At 33.2% G+C, this 17,495-nt stretch overlaps 2 protein-coding genes across 7 annotated transcripts in view; one reads left to right on the plus strand and one right to left on the minus strand.

Annotated features, from left to right (window-relative positions):
- The window catches only part of LOC123681187 (CUGBP Elav-like family member 1), a 518,049-nt gene that overhangs the window by 146,255 nt on the left and 354,299 nt on the right, over positions 1-17,495 (minus strand). The gene's annotated exons all lie outside the window — the stretch shown is intronic.
- On the plus strand, positions 3,485-5,367 carry LOC123681186 (radial spoke head protein 4 homolog A). The gene has a single exon (XM_045619432.1). The coding sequence runs from the start codon at positions 3,526-3,528 to the stop codon at positions 5,296-5,298; it is 1,773 nt and encodes a 590-aa protein (XP_045475388.1). The 5' UTR covers positions 3,485-3,525; the 3' UTR covers positions 5,299-5,367.

Consider the following 17,495-nt stretch of genomic DNA (forward strand, 5'->3'; position numbering starts at 1 on the left):
TTGCAAAAAAATCAATAACGCTTATTTCGCTATAAGTAGACTCAAAACTTCTAGGGTTTTCTCATTGATTTTTATTACAGCATTTTTTTACTGTCATATCTCTTAAAACATTTTGCTTTAGGGATCTCTAAAGTTCTTGTGGCACAGAAAAGAGTAATACATCTCATTTTAAGTTTGAACCCTCGCGCATCATGTCAGCCTATATTTGTCGCCTATCAATTACTGTTACTTCTATGTATACCACATTCAAATGTCTCATATATACTAAGGTTAATGAGACTAATTGGAAAAAACTTGCTAGTTCGCACATCATAGAACACGTAATTAATGTTTCTTTTTCCTACCCGTCGGACTCGAACGTTCTCCACTATATCGAGGTATATCAGATTGTTTAATCATTTGAAATCTTAATCTTAAATTAATAGAAAAGTAAAAAATAACTTGTAAATTATCCCTGGCGGATTTCAAATGCCTATACACATTGTCAAGTGTCCAGAAAGATCAAGAAATTGTCATTATTGTTGTAAATTGTAAATATAATATAACAAGGCTGAAGGACCTTAGGTCGATGGCCATTTGTTTATTTTTGAACAATAAAGAACTGTAAAGAATTATATACCTATTAGAAATAGAAAATCGAAAATAAAAAACATTTTTTAAGTATGTTTTTTTTGTGAGAGAGCGGGCGGTTCAATCAACTAACCCTTTTCCACTGCATTACCTGAGGGAATAACAAACGCACGCCTCTGACATGGAAGCGAATATGCTGGTTGGGGAGATCCTCCCCAGTCGTACCAGAAGAGGGACATTCATTATATTCTATCATTGCTCCGTTCGGAGTTCGTTCGCTTAACGGTGCTCGGTTCAAATAACCTTTGATCCTTGCTTATAATTTGATAAAAAGTTTACAATAATCAAGGATTACTGCTCTGACACTGACACACGCTAAAATACCCACAAAGCTAGACATTTTTTGAATAATGCTTGATCATCTACAGGTAGAGTAAGAAAATAATTCTTTTTCAGGCATCTCGTGGTTGTGTCATCAACTTTTAAATTTCAGTAACTGTCAGAGAAATATATTTGTATTTTATTCTCTTAGGTATGCTAGTATAAACGATGTATCACCCAAAATAATGGTTTATCATGTTCTCAAAATCATATTTGGCGACAATATCATTTTTTAGTTCAAAATTCATCAGCCGCTCCGTCATACCATATCTCATCGCAGCCTCCTTCACCTGAAGACATGTCTAACACTTCAAAGACCAATGAATTAGATGAGCAAAAATGGTTGATGTCTGAAATTAATTGTAATAGTATAATATTTTGATGGCTTAACCGACAACTGCTCAAGTACCTCCCGGAGCGGTACTCGGTGGCTCGAATGATAGAGCATCGAACTAGTGATTCGGAGGTTGCGGGTTCGAGTCCCGCTCGGGGAGGTACTTTTTCCGGAATTGAATAATTGTCTGTTGAGCCAATGACTTAGATTTTCATTTTTATTATTCGGTTAAATCCCTTTATTCATCTTCTTCAATCCCAGCAGTTTCTACCTATATTGCGTTTTGACATTCGGCAACATTGCACCTATACTGGCATACACTTGCAACAACCAAAATAGGCTGGATATTTTCAAATACTTTTTGAGCTATCAAAAACATATTTCATCTTTGTGGAAAGTGACTTATGAATTACAATTACGATGATAATTTTTTTGTCTTCTGCTGTCTTGTTATCATTCTTAAAATAGTTTGGTAATTTTTTCACAAGTCTAGATGACTCAACCGCGAGATATCAGATGTCAGAACACTAGCTTCTAGGAAAAGAATTCTATATTCGTGTCGAATTTCAGGAGGATCGTTTGATCAGAATTTCCATCTTGTTATACTAACCGATAACAATCACATCTAATACTTCAATTTCTTCTTCAATCAGAATAATGTGGTAATACTCCTCAATCTGTGTAGCAATCGATTTCCGTATCAAATCTCACATCGATAACAATTGTCAATGTACTTCCGTTATTGTTAAGTTTCAATATAGAGACAGAATTACCCCGTCCATCCAGAAATTTGACGGACGAAGTTCACAAGAACTCGGGAAGTAAGGGTATACGTTCCTGTGGGAAACATTTGACAGCCCGCGCTAGAAGGAGATACTCCAGAAATATTAATGATGTTCGCCAAGAAAACAGGTGCCAGATATTAGGATGGCTCCCCTTCTCCTAGTCACTTGGCAAACTTTTGGGCTGATGTTACGGGTAAAACTCCTTTGGGGTAGGATTGACGACCGTAATGACAACGTCGCCGAGTATATGGAGGTGTAAAAATTTCATTGTTATGGAAGTTTTATGCATATGTAGCGTGATGTGCTTTATGCCGGAGAATTTGGCTCACGTATACGCCAAAAGCGTATTTCAGCTACATTTTCCTCGGAAAATTGACACTCGGTAGCAGTTTTCTTCCACACTTGTGCATATAATTTAGAATTTTCAGATTCGAGTGGTTGAATTTTATGTGGAATAATATTCTAATGAAGATAGGAGAAATATGAATTCATGAAGCAGAATAATAATATAGCGATTGAGTTACTCCTCCTGAAATTCAAAAAATATCTCATTCTTCATGGTTTGAAATAGAAATGAATTCCTTCAGAATCAAACTGAAATATTGAAAGAAAAATACGTTATCATTTGATGTTACTCAATAAAACATATTTCACAGCGAATTGCTCCTACTGAATTCAACAATTATTCAATTAATCGTATTTCACTAAACTGAAATGTTGCAGAATAAATTATTATATTGATTTTTTTATGATATTCGATAAGACATAAAGTAATGAAATTAATACATATTACTTCAGAATCAATAATTTTGTGTTCAAACCCTTCGGCATTATTTTTATTATATAGTTTTTTCATTGAATTGTGAGGGTATTCTGTGAGGCAGGAGGAAAAACACAAAACCAAATTTCAAATTCCTAAGTATTTGTTCTCGAATTTGACATGAAATTTTTCCAAATATTTGAACTAGGACTGCGTACAGTTTATATGATACTTTACACTATTATTAGGTCCCCAACTTTATAAGAACTCTGGCTGGATATTTTTACTACATTTCGGAATTGCTTTTCTTTCAATATTCTTCTTGAACGATTAATTTGGAGGATACTTTATAATGATAATGACCAAAAATACAGGCTTCAATTTCAACGAGGTTCCAGCTCTTATCATATTTCGAGAAAATTCGTTAATTGATTTTTTATGGGAAAATTTCCATTCTACCTTCAAGACAGTTGAAAGAGTACTCTTTCATTGAAATAATTGAATTCATTTTTGAATTCAATAACATTTCTAAGGTATAGTAACTCCTGTCGAAAGTGCAACAAGACATTCCCGATTATTGGACAACTCGAAGATTTGTTTCATTCGAATTAATGAAATCATAGCTTCCGTGCAGGCAAAATCAATGCACGATTGTCAAAAATTGACAATTCGTTCAGTAAAAAGTGTCTTGAAAAATGATTTATGATTATGAACCTGCAGAAGGCGAAGAAGAAGGAGACGTTTCAGGATCTTTAAATGCTGACAATGAATACGTTCATGCAAAGGCATTCCTTCAAAAATCTAGTTCAGCCACTGGCGAAAACTTATACGATCATCTGAGTGATGTCCTGAATAAAATACTGTCCGAACGACCTCAAAATGTAATCGATTTTTTCGAAGAATATAGCAGGAAGATAAAAGAAAGAAGATTTAAGTCCGGTTTGGATCATCTGGAAGACATTTATGTGTCAAGAGGGAGATATGTTCTATCGACGAAACTCATGCAACTTTTGAAACCTATTCAACTAGAAGAACAGACAACGATGGATCCAGCTGATCTAGAATTGGCAGATATGACACAAAATAATATGTTGCAACTTCTTTTTTACTTCGAACACGTTGGTCTTGGTTTGCCTAAAAATGAAATGTTCTGTTTAACTGTTGCCATGAAAAAACTCGTTCATAGTGAACCAGTTGCTTCTATTAGATTTTGGGGTGTTGTTTACGGTTTGTATGATAATTATTATATAGTAGAAACTGAATTAAAAGAGGAAGAATATATGAAAAGGAATGAGAATTTCAATGAAGATACCCCTCTGAATATAATCGATGAAAATATACTCTCTACCAATGTTGAAATAGCTCATAAGGTATACGAAGAAGACGAAATTACTGTAAGACTTCATCAACTAGCGCGAGAACAGCAACTTGGTGGTGAAGATTCAAAATTTCCGAGACCACTTCCTCCCCTTCCTCTCAATACCTACGAGAAACCGCCAAAGATACCTCCTGAGCCTTCAGGTGTTGGAGTTAATTCCAAAGTTTACTATGTTACCACAGACTTAACACAGCCGTGGGAACAGCTTCCAGATTTAACACCTGAAGAGATACGTGTAGCGAGACAAATCCACAAATCTTTCACAGGAAAATTGGACCAGGAAATATTAACTTATCCCGAATTTCCAGGAAGAGAAAAGAACTATCTTAGGGCTCAAATTGCGAGAATTTCTGCTGGTACTCAGATTTCTCCCTTAGGATATTTTTCATTCGGTGTAGAGAGTGTTGGAGAGGGTGATGAAGAAGAACCTGTGGAAGATGAGGAGGTGGAAGGTCCTAAGACATCATACAAAGTCAACCCGAAGTATGAACCTCATCCTCTTAAGGACCTCGTTGATGAATCCATGTCTTTCTGGGTCCATCATACTCAGTATATTCTTTCTCAAGGAAGAAACAATTGGTGGAGTCCAGCAGCTGAGCCCGAACACATGGATGAAGCCGAAGATGAAGCCCAACCTGAGGAAGAAGAAGATAGACCAAAAGCAGCCGGTCCAGAAGCAGAAACTGGACCACCACTCCTTACCCCACTTTCGGAGGATGCCCAGATAGAAAGCGTTCCAGCCTGGTCTGTTCGATCATCCTCAAAAATATTGGAGGAATTCGCAGTCGCTTTAGTGAGATCTCATTTATGGCCAGGTGCGTACTGTTTTGCTACGCAAGGCAAGCTTTTCCAGAATATTTATCTAGGAAACGGTCTGAAATATCTCGTCACAAACTTCTCACCGACCCCATTACCTCCAATTCAACAAGACTACCCACCTGGTCCTGAAATAATGGAGATGTTCGATCCAACCGGTGCTGAGGAGGAAGACTGGAGGATTGCTCATCTGCCGAAACCTAAACCGGTTGCAGAAGAAGGGGAAGAGGAAGAGTTGGAGGAAGAGGAAGAAGAAGAGGACGAAGAGGACTAAAACTGAATTGAATAAATCTTTGTTGATTGTTTACCTAAGTTCGAAATTTAATAAATTAAGTTGATAATATTGAATGTTGAAATGATTTTCATTTGAATGACGGGAATAATTTCTTGTCACTCAAATGGTCTAATTTAAAAAAAAGCTGTATGTATTTTGAAAGAGGTAGTTCAAAACTAAATAACTTCAAAGAAAATATCATCATGGGGGCTGGTATATTTCTATGCAATTATATTAATTGCCTTAAATAATTCAATTAATCAATTTAATACAGACATATTACACGGGGGCATTATTCGCGATGAACTTGGAGTTGTGGCCGGCACCCCTAAATTTTTTGATGAAAACATATCGCAAGTGATACGTAAATCCATAATATAAAACAACAAAAATAAAAAAAATCTATAGATTCGTTTTTGAGATATTTATTTAACCATCAATATCTCACCAGTCAATGATTGCACAGAACATTTAAGGGATGTTTTGAAATTTTGAATCAATACTCTATAAGAAGTACCTATTGCTTTTTTGGAAAAAAAATTTTTCGTTCTCTACATTAATTTGAAAAGTTGAGAAAAAAGGGCTTTCCGAGGCTTTTTGAATAATCAAGCGCCGAGTTGAAAATATCGAGGAAACCATCAATATTAAGTATGCGTTTTACAGTTCAGTTTCACCACAAAAAACCCACAGAATTTCAATTCAATCCATGAAGCGGTTTTTCGTTTCATTCGATCGAAAAAAAAATAAAGGATCACGCCTTGTAACCATGATGGGGAATCAAAAATTTTCAAATTTTGCAAATTCGTTTTGAAAGTAAACTGGTTTTTTTTAGCGTTGTAAAAGTTGGATAGATGGAAAGTTGAGATATGCTATTTCTGAAAAACGAGTAGATCGAGTTCGAAATTCCCTTGGGTAGGTATATCATATTTCTCACGAAATTAATATGGTTTTTGTCATCAAGACCATGGAATGAAATTACGAAATCGTATAGAAATGATAATAACATGTTATCTTGAATTATTGAATCGTTTGAAGTAAATAAAAAAAAAAAAGTGAAAAATATATATTTTTTTAAAATTTTAATCATCACATGAATTTTAACACTGTTATTAATAAAAATGCAATAAAAAACTTGAAATTTTTATTTCTCCTTTTTGTGGGAGATTATGAACATTCAAATCAAAAAATCGTTATTCTTTAATTTTATTGAAAATTCGATCGAATAAAACAGAAAAACTGCTCCATGGATCAAATTGATACTCTGTGAGGTTTTTGTGGTAATATTGAACTGTAAAACGTATACTCATTATTGATGGTTTTTTCGATATTCTTAATTCAGCGCTTGATTATCCAAAAAAGGATTGAACAGTACACATTGCTTGAAACATTTTTTTATCATGAGACCTCTCAACTATAAACTCCAAGCTTCGAAAAGTTTTTTTTCAAATTGGAATACTACCATTTTATCGAAAATACAGACGTTTGAAAAACCGCTAATTTAATTTTTTCCACTAGTTTATGATTCTACCGAACTACAGAGCCGCTGTTTCGTTCTCAATGACCCGCTCCATAGAATTTCAATGCCGTCCATTTTATTCAACTTTTCGCGTTCATTCTTCAGTCCGGCAGATCTTGTTTCGGATTGGAATGGAATGTCACAAAAAAAGAAGAAGCCCGAATATTCATTCGATTCAGAAACACAAAAAAGCTCCTTTCGATAATGGCTAGGAACTTTAGCGTGACGAAAAGATCACTATCCTCGAGACGATCGACGTCGCAGCCGGATTGACAGATAACGTCGAGGATAATTCGACGTTTCGACGTGAAACGTCGCGAGAACTAGACGGATTCCCGGGATAGCTGGCTACGTCTGCTGGATTCTCCTCGTATAGGGTACGATCCAGCTGGTATAAATTGAATATTCAGCTGTCTAAACCTCAAGTTCCCTTGTATTCACAGTTGAAATTGACAAAAATTTGATGATATTTTTTGGCACTCTGAGAAACCCTTCTGAATTTTTCAGAATCTTTATTTCATAGTTCTGAAATGGTTGTTATATTGAAATAACTTTATTACTTCACATCCGTTGTATCCATCGTATTCCGAGGCTGGGAAGACCGCCTAAACGGTGAAAGGACTCGTGGACGTCAATCTCCCAAGAGGCATAAATAATTGGGAACTACAAGCCACTGGCTTAAAATATGTAGAAGAAGAAGAAGAAGACTTCACATCCAATTACGCATTAAAAATCTGGGTTAAATATATTCTAAATAAACAAAACGTTGGATGATGTTTGAATAGCGCAATTCTAAAAATTTAGGATTTTTGTGATAGATGGTGCTTAACTTTAAAAATAGGTTTTCTGTTGATACTTACCAGATTCCTACTATCCCCGTCAAATAAATTATAAAATGGATCAGGATTGAATATGCAGATAATGCTGAGCGCAGAAAGGCTGCCAAGCAGTCAAAATGATTGAAAAGAAGAAGAATAATGAAATGACCTTGAATATATTTTCAATATGAAAAGAGGAAATCCATCAAATTAAATAAGAATTTCTCGAATTAATACTTGATTTCTCGATCAATGTATTATCATAAACTTTCTGGGAAAAATACGAAATATGCGTAAGGCAAATTCTTGAGTTGAGAGATATTTTGATCAAATTCATGTTTCTTTCGCTTCTGGAAATCGGTATAGAGCTTCTACCGAATTACTGTTTCGTCGAAATTTTGCAGTTTCTTCTGAATAAGATCCGTACCGTTGGAAAATATACCTAATATTTTGCGTCGTGATAGAGGAATTGAAGAGCATTGAAAATATGCAAAAATATAAGGGGTGTTCCAATTAAAAAATCACTCATTTGTTGAATAATTTTATTTGGGAACACCCTGTATGTCAGAAAATAATTTCCTGAGGTGCAGAATTGAAAGTACTAAGGGAAAGCTTTTCAACTAAATTCCTAAAACGTCTGGTTTGGCAGCAATGGAAGCCTAACGTACTATTGCAGGACCCTGTATATACATATGTGACTCTTTGCTAGTCCAGCAAAGTCACTCAAAGCACGCTGCAAATGTCAGTTCACTATTCATTAAGTTTCAGATTCTTTTTTTGAATGAGTCGCTAACTTCTATAATGGAAATTAACATTCATTACTCCTTTCTGGTTCTCTTTTTTTTGGTTTTCAAATTTAATAATACAGTCGTCGTGGTGAAGATGAAGGATGGACAAAATTTTGTTAGAATGAAGAAGAAGCTCTCCAATATAAATATTACATTCTGTGAATAAACCCCAAAACCAGTCACTTAACCTATACGGAGAGTTTTTGATGAGGTTTTCATCTGTTCTCTTGTATCATACGTTGAAATGAATGATGCCTCTTTTAAATTTCCTCTACTAATACTGAAATTACATCAACCATGCTTTGTTGTTTAAAGTTGGCAATTTTTGTAAAGCTCTATCTCAAAATTAAAGATATAATATAAGGTGATGAAAATTATAAACATCTCAGTTGAATTTCAGTTACGTTTTGTATAGATATTTCAAATCTATGGAAAAGGCTCGTTTTAATCATTATTTTATCGGATTCATTTCCGTGGAGAAAGAAATTATTTACTCTTCTCTTGATTTTCAGGAGAGGCTTCAAGATTCCCTTTCCCTCTTTATTCCAGTCCTAATGAAAATAAATTGGTTTTTACGATGGACGGGTATTGTTTTGCTGCTCTTGATATTAGGTGTTTACGATAAACAGTTCACATTCACTGATTTGTTATTTCAGCTGGCATACCACGAACAGATTCATTAATTAATTCAAATACGACACGAAAAAAATTTGTCATACATTTATCGAGATGAAAAAATTCTTGAAGGGATATTGTGATTTTTAGTACCTAGATAAATAATAATTAATTAATATGAGAAAATTAATTGAAAACGTTAGATTAGGCATGCGATGCAGGTTGACTGAAGCTAAGTGCTATAATAATAATATCTACTCTCCATTTGGTCGTATCATCCTTATCTTTATACTATATACCGATTTATGGCCAAGAACTTGAATTTCAACTCGCACTAATTGTACGGTTAATCAATGGAAGACATTAGCAAATATATTTGAATAGCAGCCAGATGGTCTGAGAAAATATTATTCAAAAATGATAGAGTTAATATCATACAAATTGAAAACAATTAGTCAAAAAAAATATAACCATTGAATCAAGAAACAATATTTTTGAGGTTATGATAAATATCATTTATCATTATTGAGCCTCATTATGGGGCTATGCGATCATTTATCTATTGAATTATGAGTGACCATATTCCTGTTTTCGGACAGCTTCAATTTCATTGTATCTAGAACAGAGTCTAGATGAAATGTATCGTATCATAAAAACCCAAACGTTTTCATGATACGATTCTTCTGAAATTTAGCAATAATTCAGCATAATTATTTGACATATCAAATTTCAACCTAGTCTGTTGTCATGGAAATTCTTTTTTCTCTTTTTCAGCCTTTCGTTATCCACTTTCGGACTAAGAAACCAATACCTATTTGCACCGAATGAATACTCTGAAAGAACATGAAAGATCATGTTCTTACATTGTCTTCCGTTTGGTGTTACATAAGTATTATTGTTTTCTTTTTCTATAGTCTAAATAAATTTTTGATGATTTGGATGAGCCGATCATTAGGAAATTTGAACGAATGAATCAATGAAATAATAGATTTTTTTTTCAAACGTACCATAATAACGTCATTTCTCGACTGACAGGATCATCGAAAAGTTCTACTTTTCCTCCGCCGGAGGGAAAAATACTTTTCCCTCCGGCGGAGGGAAAAGTGGTTGCTACGGAAACGATTAATTAGTTACCATGGACAAGAATAAATAATTCTGATTTAAACGTCATTATTTGAACGAACGAGTCTAAGTATATATAAAACCGCTTGCACATTTACGTCAAACTTTAAACGTAAAATCACAGCCCAAACGGGACCATCTAGAGCAAAAATGACAAGAATAAGATCCCCCTCAAAATCGTCTGGAGATCCCGGGAAAAATCCCAAACCTTCGATTCTCCTCGCGGTTTTCGAGTATACGGGGTGTTTCGGAACATTTTGACATTTCAAGTCCCATATTTCTGTGGTATCTGTGGACAATTTGACTGTCAGTGTCATGTTAATAATAAATATTCCATTTCGATATATGAAAGTTCTTGAAAAAGTTTGCAGTTTCCAAAATTGTTATTCAATATTTTAATAAATGCCGACAGATAAAATGCAAAGTCTTCGGCGAATCGAAAATTCGATAGATATTTGTCAAAATTTGGAAATGAATATTGATATCATCGAATGCATTTTCAGTTCAGGTTCGTTTGAAGGGTTTGTATAATTATTGATTCCATTGGATGAATGTTACTTTATTTCAGGAATTTTTCGTTTATTTTCCACAAACTATAAAACTACATTCTCTTTCGTGAGAATTTGAATCTATTGCGACAGAAGATGGGACTACAAAAGAGAACAGAAGAATCATCTGATCATGTATTAAACAGATAGAAAAACTCCTTATAGATAATTCACAATTGTCTTTATTACTGGAAAAAGAGCCAAGTTAGTCAGATGACATTCAAAAATTTTACGACAGGAGAGTGCAAAAATATAAATGACCCATCCGTTTTTGAAGAATTTGAGTGCAGTGCTGTTGAATTTATAATGAATAAGTCAAGTCGTTGTGAAATCTTCCATACGAATAATTTCAACTATATATTATCTATTATATTATTTGCTGCTCAACTGAAACATGTATTAATAAACCTTGGAAATTAGAGACTCAAACTTTTTACCTGATTTCCCAAAAAGGTTCCACCAAGATAAGAAATTAAAATTTCTTATGAGGTAACATAAGCCATGGGTATTTGAAAGGCAAGTCTATTCATTCTGTCTCTTTTTAGTTTGTTTATTAAAGCTATACTAGGATATACATATAAAAAATTAGTTGAAATACTAGTCAAAATGTTACGACAGAAATAAAATTTAAAGGATCATTCAGTATATGAAGAATTTCAACATGGCAGTTACTTTTGAAATTGGTATCAATTTTCCAGCAATTCAATGTAGGTATAAAATACTTTAAAAAGTAACTATTCATCAAAACTTTCCATCTCATGAATGAATGATTAAACATGTAGATACCTATTTCACTAAAGTTTTCAATCGTTATAGGAATAGTTGCTCTATGGCCAGTTCGAAAATGCTATCCTACTGATTTATTCATTGCTTTTGATTTTGGTAAAAATTAAATTATTAATTGATTCAGATCCAAAGTTAAAATTTGAAAAAAATCAACCCACTAACATGGGTCAATAGTATTGGCTGATACAATTTTAGTACCGAGGCAGTCATTTCAAATACTGAACACATCTTCTGACTGAAGTAAAACTTGAACAATGACCTTTTTTTACTTGCAACTTGAAATGAATTTTGCACTTTTTCAGTGTTCAATAATGAGATAATTTTTAAATTGACTCAAGAAATTAACAGTATGCTTTATCAGGATTAGTTAATACTGCTAAAGACGTTAATAAACCTATTAATTTCTTATATGGTTCATCATTACAACTCTCTTTTGTTGAATCAAATTTCAATTGAGTTTTCAAAGGAGTGATATTCAGCCCTAAACATTTTTTAGCTTTCCATAAATTCTTTATGATAAAATTATCATTTGAATTTTCTATCAGATATTATATTCATTCAGAATTAACATTAGTTAAAATGAAAAAGTCATCCACGTACAATGCAACAACAGTTAGCAAGTTATTTTTTGATTTTATGTAGATACAATGCTCAATTGTTGATCTTTTTTAACTAATATCTATCAAAATTTTATTTACTATATATATTGCCCTGTTCAATTTACTTCTGAGTAAAACCCAGAGCTACAAGCTTACTCTATAACGTAGCGAACCATCATTCAGATGTCCTCCACTAAATCAGAATTATCTAGTGAAATTTCTATATCATACCTTATCTATGATAACTACATCTCGACTGGTATTAATGAAGTTGTTACCTGTATCCCTTTGATCATTCACCAGAACCCATAAAAATCATTTTTGTCCCTATACCTTCAAGAAATATGCAACAGAAGAGTATGCAAAATTCATCGATACAATAATCAGATTCTAAAAACGCCTTAGTTCTTCAGGAATGTCCAATTGGTCTTTCGATATTATAAATTATTGAAAATAACCTACCATCAACCAAATTTTTAGATTTCAAAAGGTGTCCTTCCTTATATTCTAAATATATACACCCTATATAATTGTTGATCATATATTGTATTTCTTAATAAATTATGGAATAGAAGAATAATTTGTTGCTCAACTGAAAAAAGTATTGATGAACCTTGGAAATGAGGGACTTCTTATAACCTGATTTCTCAAAGATGTTACACCTAAATAATATGATTGCTTGTAAGGCAACATAAGCCATGGGTTTTTGAAAGGAGATCTATTCATTCTGCCTCTTTTCAGTTCATTATAGCTATACTGAATATTCCTAAAACAAAATTTCACTGTAGGCCTTTTCATAGATCTTATCGAATGATTATGTAAATTCAATATTTGTCAAAACTGAAAATAAACATTGAATGCAGTTTCTTTATTTCAGGTGGTATTTCTATTGACTGATAATAACTCTCACATTTTGATTATGCATTTTTCCCAAATTTTTTAAAGAAGAAAGAAATTGCCATTTCTAGAGAAATGAGAATTTCAGATTTCAAAATGTCTAATTACTACTTCAAATATATATACACCTTATATAATTGTTGATCAAATATTGTGTATTTCTTTACAAATTAGTTAATAATTTGAAGTTTTAATCTCAATTTTCAGACTTAAATTGATCCAACATCTCTAGATACTTCTAATTGATATTCGACAAATAAGTATCCTGTATAATTATCCATACAAACGAAAATAATCCATCTTCTGAAAAGAAAAACAATGTTTACTATATAGAATTAATTTTAATAATGATTCAAAAGTGATGAAATTTTGCAGACTTACTTATTTTGGGTCTTAGATCACGAATCCGCTGTCATAAATTCCTTAATCCTAGGGATGGGACGGTATTTCAGTAACCGCGATTTTGGAACGGTATTTTTGAGTAACGTAATCGCGCGTTCCACAAACGTAAAGTAACCGGTCCCAAAGTAACGATAGTTACGGCGTACCGGCACCGGGACCGGACTTCGAATAATAACATCGAAACGGTTTGGGATAGTTGAACGAGGTTTGATAAATATGGATACCTCATTAAGGTTTCACGTTGAATACCACGTCTTCAGCAACTACAGTGTTGTGCGTATTGGCATTGACTTTCATATTTGTGAAAAAAAATAGTACGCCAGTGCTTTTAAAAAAAAATTAAATTATGATCGCTCAAAAACTCCTGCTGTCAATGCTTTTAAAATTTTTTACATTCATTTGCGCCATGTTCAATGAAAAGAAATTCTTTTACCTGTAACTTCTTAAAAATCGTTTCTGCCATTGTGTTTTTAGTGTCTAATGGAATATATTTTTTTCTATGGTATCTACCAAAATTAGAACTAAACAATTGACCATATTCACCGTCGCCATATTGTTATGCGACAATACCAACTACCCAGTGTTCCCAACGGAGAAATATTGAGTTAACTAGAAAAATACCGCTAATATCAAAAATACTATCAGCCATAGAGATTATTCTTCCACTGACCACTTCCAAAAATGGAGCGAAGCCTTCATTTATACACTCGGCCGCAGTTAATTTGTTCATAAAACCACCTTTCACTAATGTTTCTATTTCCAAAAGGTGAAATTTTTGCGAAATATTGTCCCAAACAAGCCTATCTGGCGTAGCAGCCAGAAGAGGTACACATAAAACTCACATATAAACTTTATATTGTGGAATTTTTCTAGTAAACTCAATATTTCTTCGTTGGGAACACTGGGTAGTTGGTATTGTCGCATAATAATATGGCGACGGTGAATATGGTCAATTCGATTCATGATTTTCAATATTTTCGATGTTTTTTTTTTAATATTTTTTTGATAATTCCTTTGATAAAAATTGGTTGCAGCAAATGTATATTATTGAACCTTATTCTCAATTGAATCAATCGTAAATGCAAATATACTTAAAAATTCTCTGTAGAATAACGGTAAACAAAAAATCGATTCTAGATATATACAGGGTGGCCACTTTTTCAATGGGATTGTATTGGTAACTTTTAAACCATAAGAGTTAGAAGGTCGGTCAAATGGAGAAAAAGTTGCATGCATAGAAGCATTATCAAGCAGTTCAAACAAATCGAGATTATCAGGGCCGGTTTTCGAGATATCATAAGAAAAGTAAATTATGTCATTTTGATTTTTCTTTTTTTCCCACTTCATTTCAAATATCATCAAAAAATGTCACAGGAATTTTTTATTTGACAGTAAATTATCCTCAATTTGACGTAATCAGATTTTGTATCCAACGTTTCGTACTCTCTGGACCACCCTCAACCTCATTTTTTTCAATACGGACCTGCATATTTTATGACATTTTTCGAAATAAATTTTAACGCTGAATTCAACGATATATCATACAATGTCATTCAAAGTAGATTTTCAGGTGATTTTGACCCTTATCCAATTTTCTTCGGGTCGGATCTGTATTACCTTCATTTAGTTTAATTAACAACATGCAATATGCAATAAATTTCGATAAGAAAATCAACTTACCCATCTTGAACTAAATGGAACATATTAGAATCAAAGCAAGAAACCAGTATACTGGTTTCTTGGTTCTTCTTTTATAATAATCATTCAAATATTTCAATTCATAATAATTAAACGAAAGTATCATTTAATGAAAGGAAAATCAAATGATTATTCGAAAGTAAATGAAAATGAATGAAGTAAGTGTTCGAAATGTCCACCATTTTGTAAAATGCACTTTACGGTTCTGGAACCCATACTTCTTATACATTTGCTTGTTTGGTCTCCTTGAATACCTTCCAAAACATTCTCAATTTTCTCGCGAGGTATCACTATTGTTGTATTTGTCATTTGTTCCGTTGAAACAATTTACAGAATCGAAATTTATTTTGAGAGCATTACGATATAATTTTTGCAAGGCTTGGTATTCAAATTTAAAATCATTGTATTCGCGTCTCTTGACTATTTTATTAAGAGCAGTTTTTGAAAAATTCCATTGACTGGCCTCAGTTCTCGATTTTATTTCTGGGTTCAATTGAATTAGGGTCAGAACATTGATATCGTTAATATACTTGTTTTTTCTTACATACACACCTTTAATTTTGGATGAGGGTCAAAATCTCCTGAAAATCAACTTTGAATGACATTGTATGATATATCGTTGAATTCAGCGTTAAAAGTTATTTCATAAAATATGCAGGTCCGTATTGAAAAAAATAAGGTTGAAGGTGGCCCAGAGAGTACGAAACGTTGGATACGAAATCTGATTACGTCAAATTGAGAATAATTTACTGTCGAATAAAAAATTCCTCTAACATTTTTTTATAATATTTGAAATAAAGTGGGAAAAAAAGAAAACTCAAAATGACATAATTTACTTTTCTTATGATATCTCGAAAACCGGCCCTGATAATCTCGATTTGTTTGAACTGCTTGATAATGCTTCTATACATGCAACTTTTCCTCCATTTGACCGACCTCCTAACTCTTATGGTTTAAAAGTTACCAATACAATCCCATTGAAAAAGTGGCCACCCTGTATGTGAAATGAGTATATATCAATTTATAATATTCAGTCAATTTGACAATGAAATTCCAGATGCACATATAGATATAATTTCTTTCACGTAATACCTAGATTACCCGATGATGGTATATTTCCACTGGAGTTTACACCATCTGCTTTTAATGAGGTGCCCTTCGAAGATTCTAACCTTTGTTGTTATTCTCAGCCACCAAAAAAATTTTATGGTTTTATGATTTTGTTATGCTTGCATACGTCCTTCTAGAATTACGTAGAAACTCAATGAACAATGAATTATCATTCAACAGGACAGTCCACAATTAGTCTAGGTATCCCAACGGTCTCGTTTCCTTCATTCCTCCGTCGCTGGGACTCAACTTAGTTGCAATCGTCTACGGTTTTGTTACCTGTAACCACAGTTACAAAATCGCGGTATTTTGGAGCGGTATTTTTCTGGAGCGGTCGCGAATGTAACGCGACTGGTGAGTAACCGGTATTCCCATCCCTACTTAATCCAGCTAGTTTTTTTTTTTTTATTGTGATTTTTTTTTTTTTAATTGTGAAATTGGCCTAATGAAGGTGAGGTTATCCACATTAATAGCTAGTTTTCTTGTATTTTATTAACTGATTCTCGTTAGAAATGATGAATTAATCACATTTCAAGCTTTCCCTGACATAAAAATGCCTTTTTTTCGTCAAAATCGATAGTTTTATCGATTGTTTATATATGGCGGCGGCCATCATGTTTAATACGTAACGTTTGTCAGATGCATAGACCTAATATCCTAATACGGATATTAGGTCTATGGTCAGATGCGAAATAATCTGCGACGTTGCCTGTATGCCAGATCTTCTTGATGGGATCGGTTTTTTACTTGGTGGAAATTCATATTAATAGATTGTTTGAGATTATGACGTATTATAAAACTGTATGGAAACTCATAATTTTCGCACAGCTATTCGAGCAGAAAATTCGGCAAATTTATTTTCGAAATGAATAAATGGTAGTTCATATGGTGTTATTCTGGTTTTTTCGATATTGGCATAGGATTCAGTTTAGTCCTCCTGAACATATACAGGGACATTGATGTTGACGAGGACGCTGTGATTACAAGGTTTTCAAAGGGTTCACAGACCAAATTAGATTTTGTGTTATACTTGCCAATTGTCTTCTTTTTTTTTCATATGAAACAATAGATTTACTATTTTTTTTTTAATTTCTACCTGAATGGCTAAAACCGTGATAAGTAAATAAATATATTATAATATAACAAATACATAAGCGTACAAATTGTTTTACCGAAATTTGAGGCTTTATTGTAAAACACTGGTTATACATTTATGATTCGAAATATTGCCCATCGCTGGTCACTATACTTTCTCACATCTTTCGGGCAGCGTACGAATTGAAAAAACTGGTCATCTT

The sequence above is a fragment of the Harmonia axyridis genome, chromosome 5, assembly GCF_914767665.1.
Source record: "Harmonia axyridis chromosome 5, icHarAxyr1.1, whole genome shotgun sequence".
Classification (NCBI taxonomy): domain Eukaryota; kingdom Metazoa; phylum Arthropoda; class Insecta; order Coleoptera; family Coccinellidae; genus Harmonia; species Harmonia axyridis.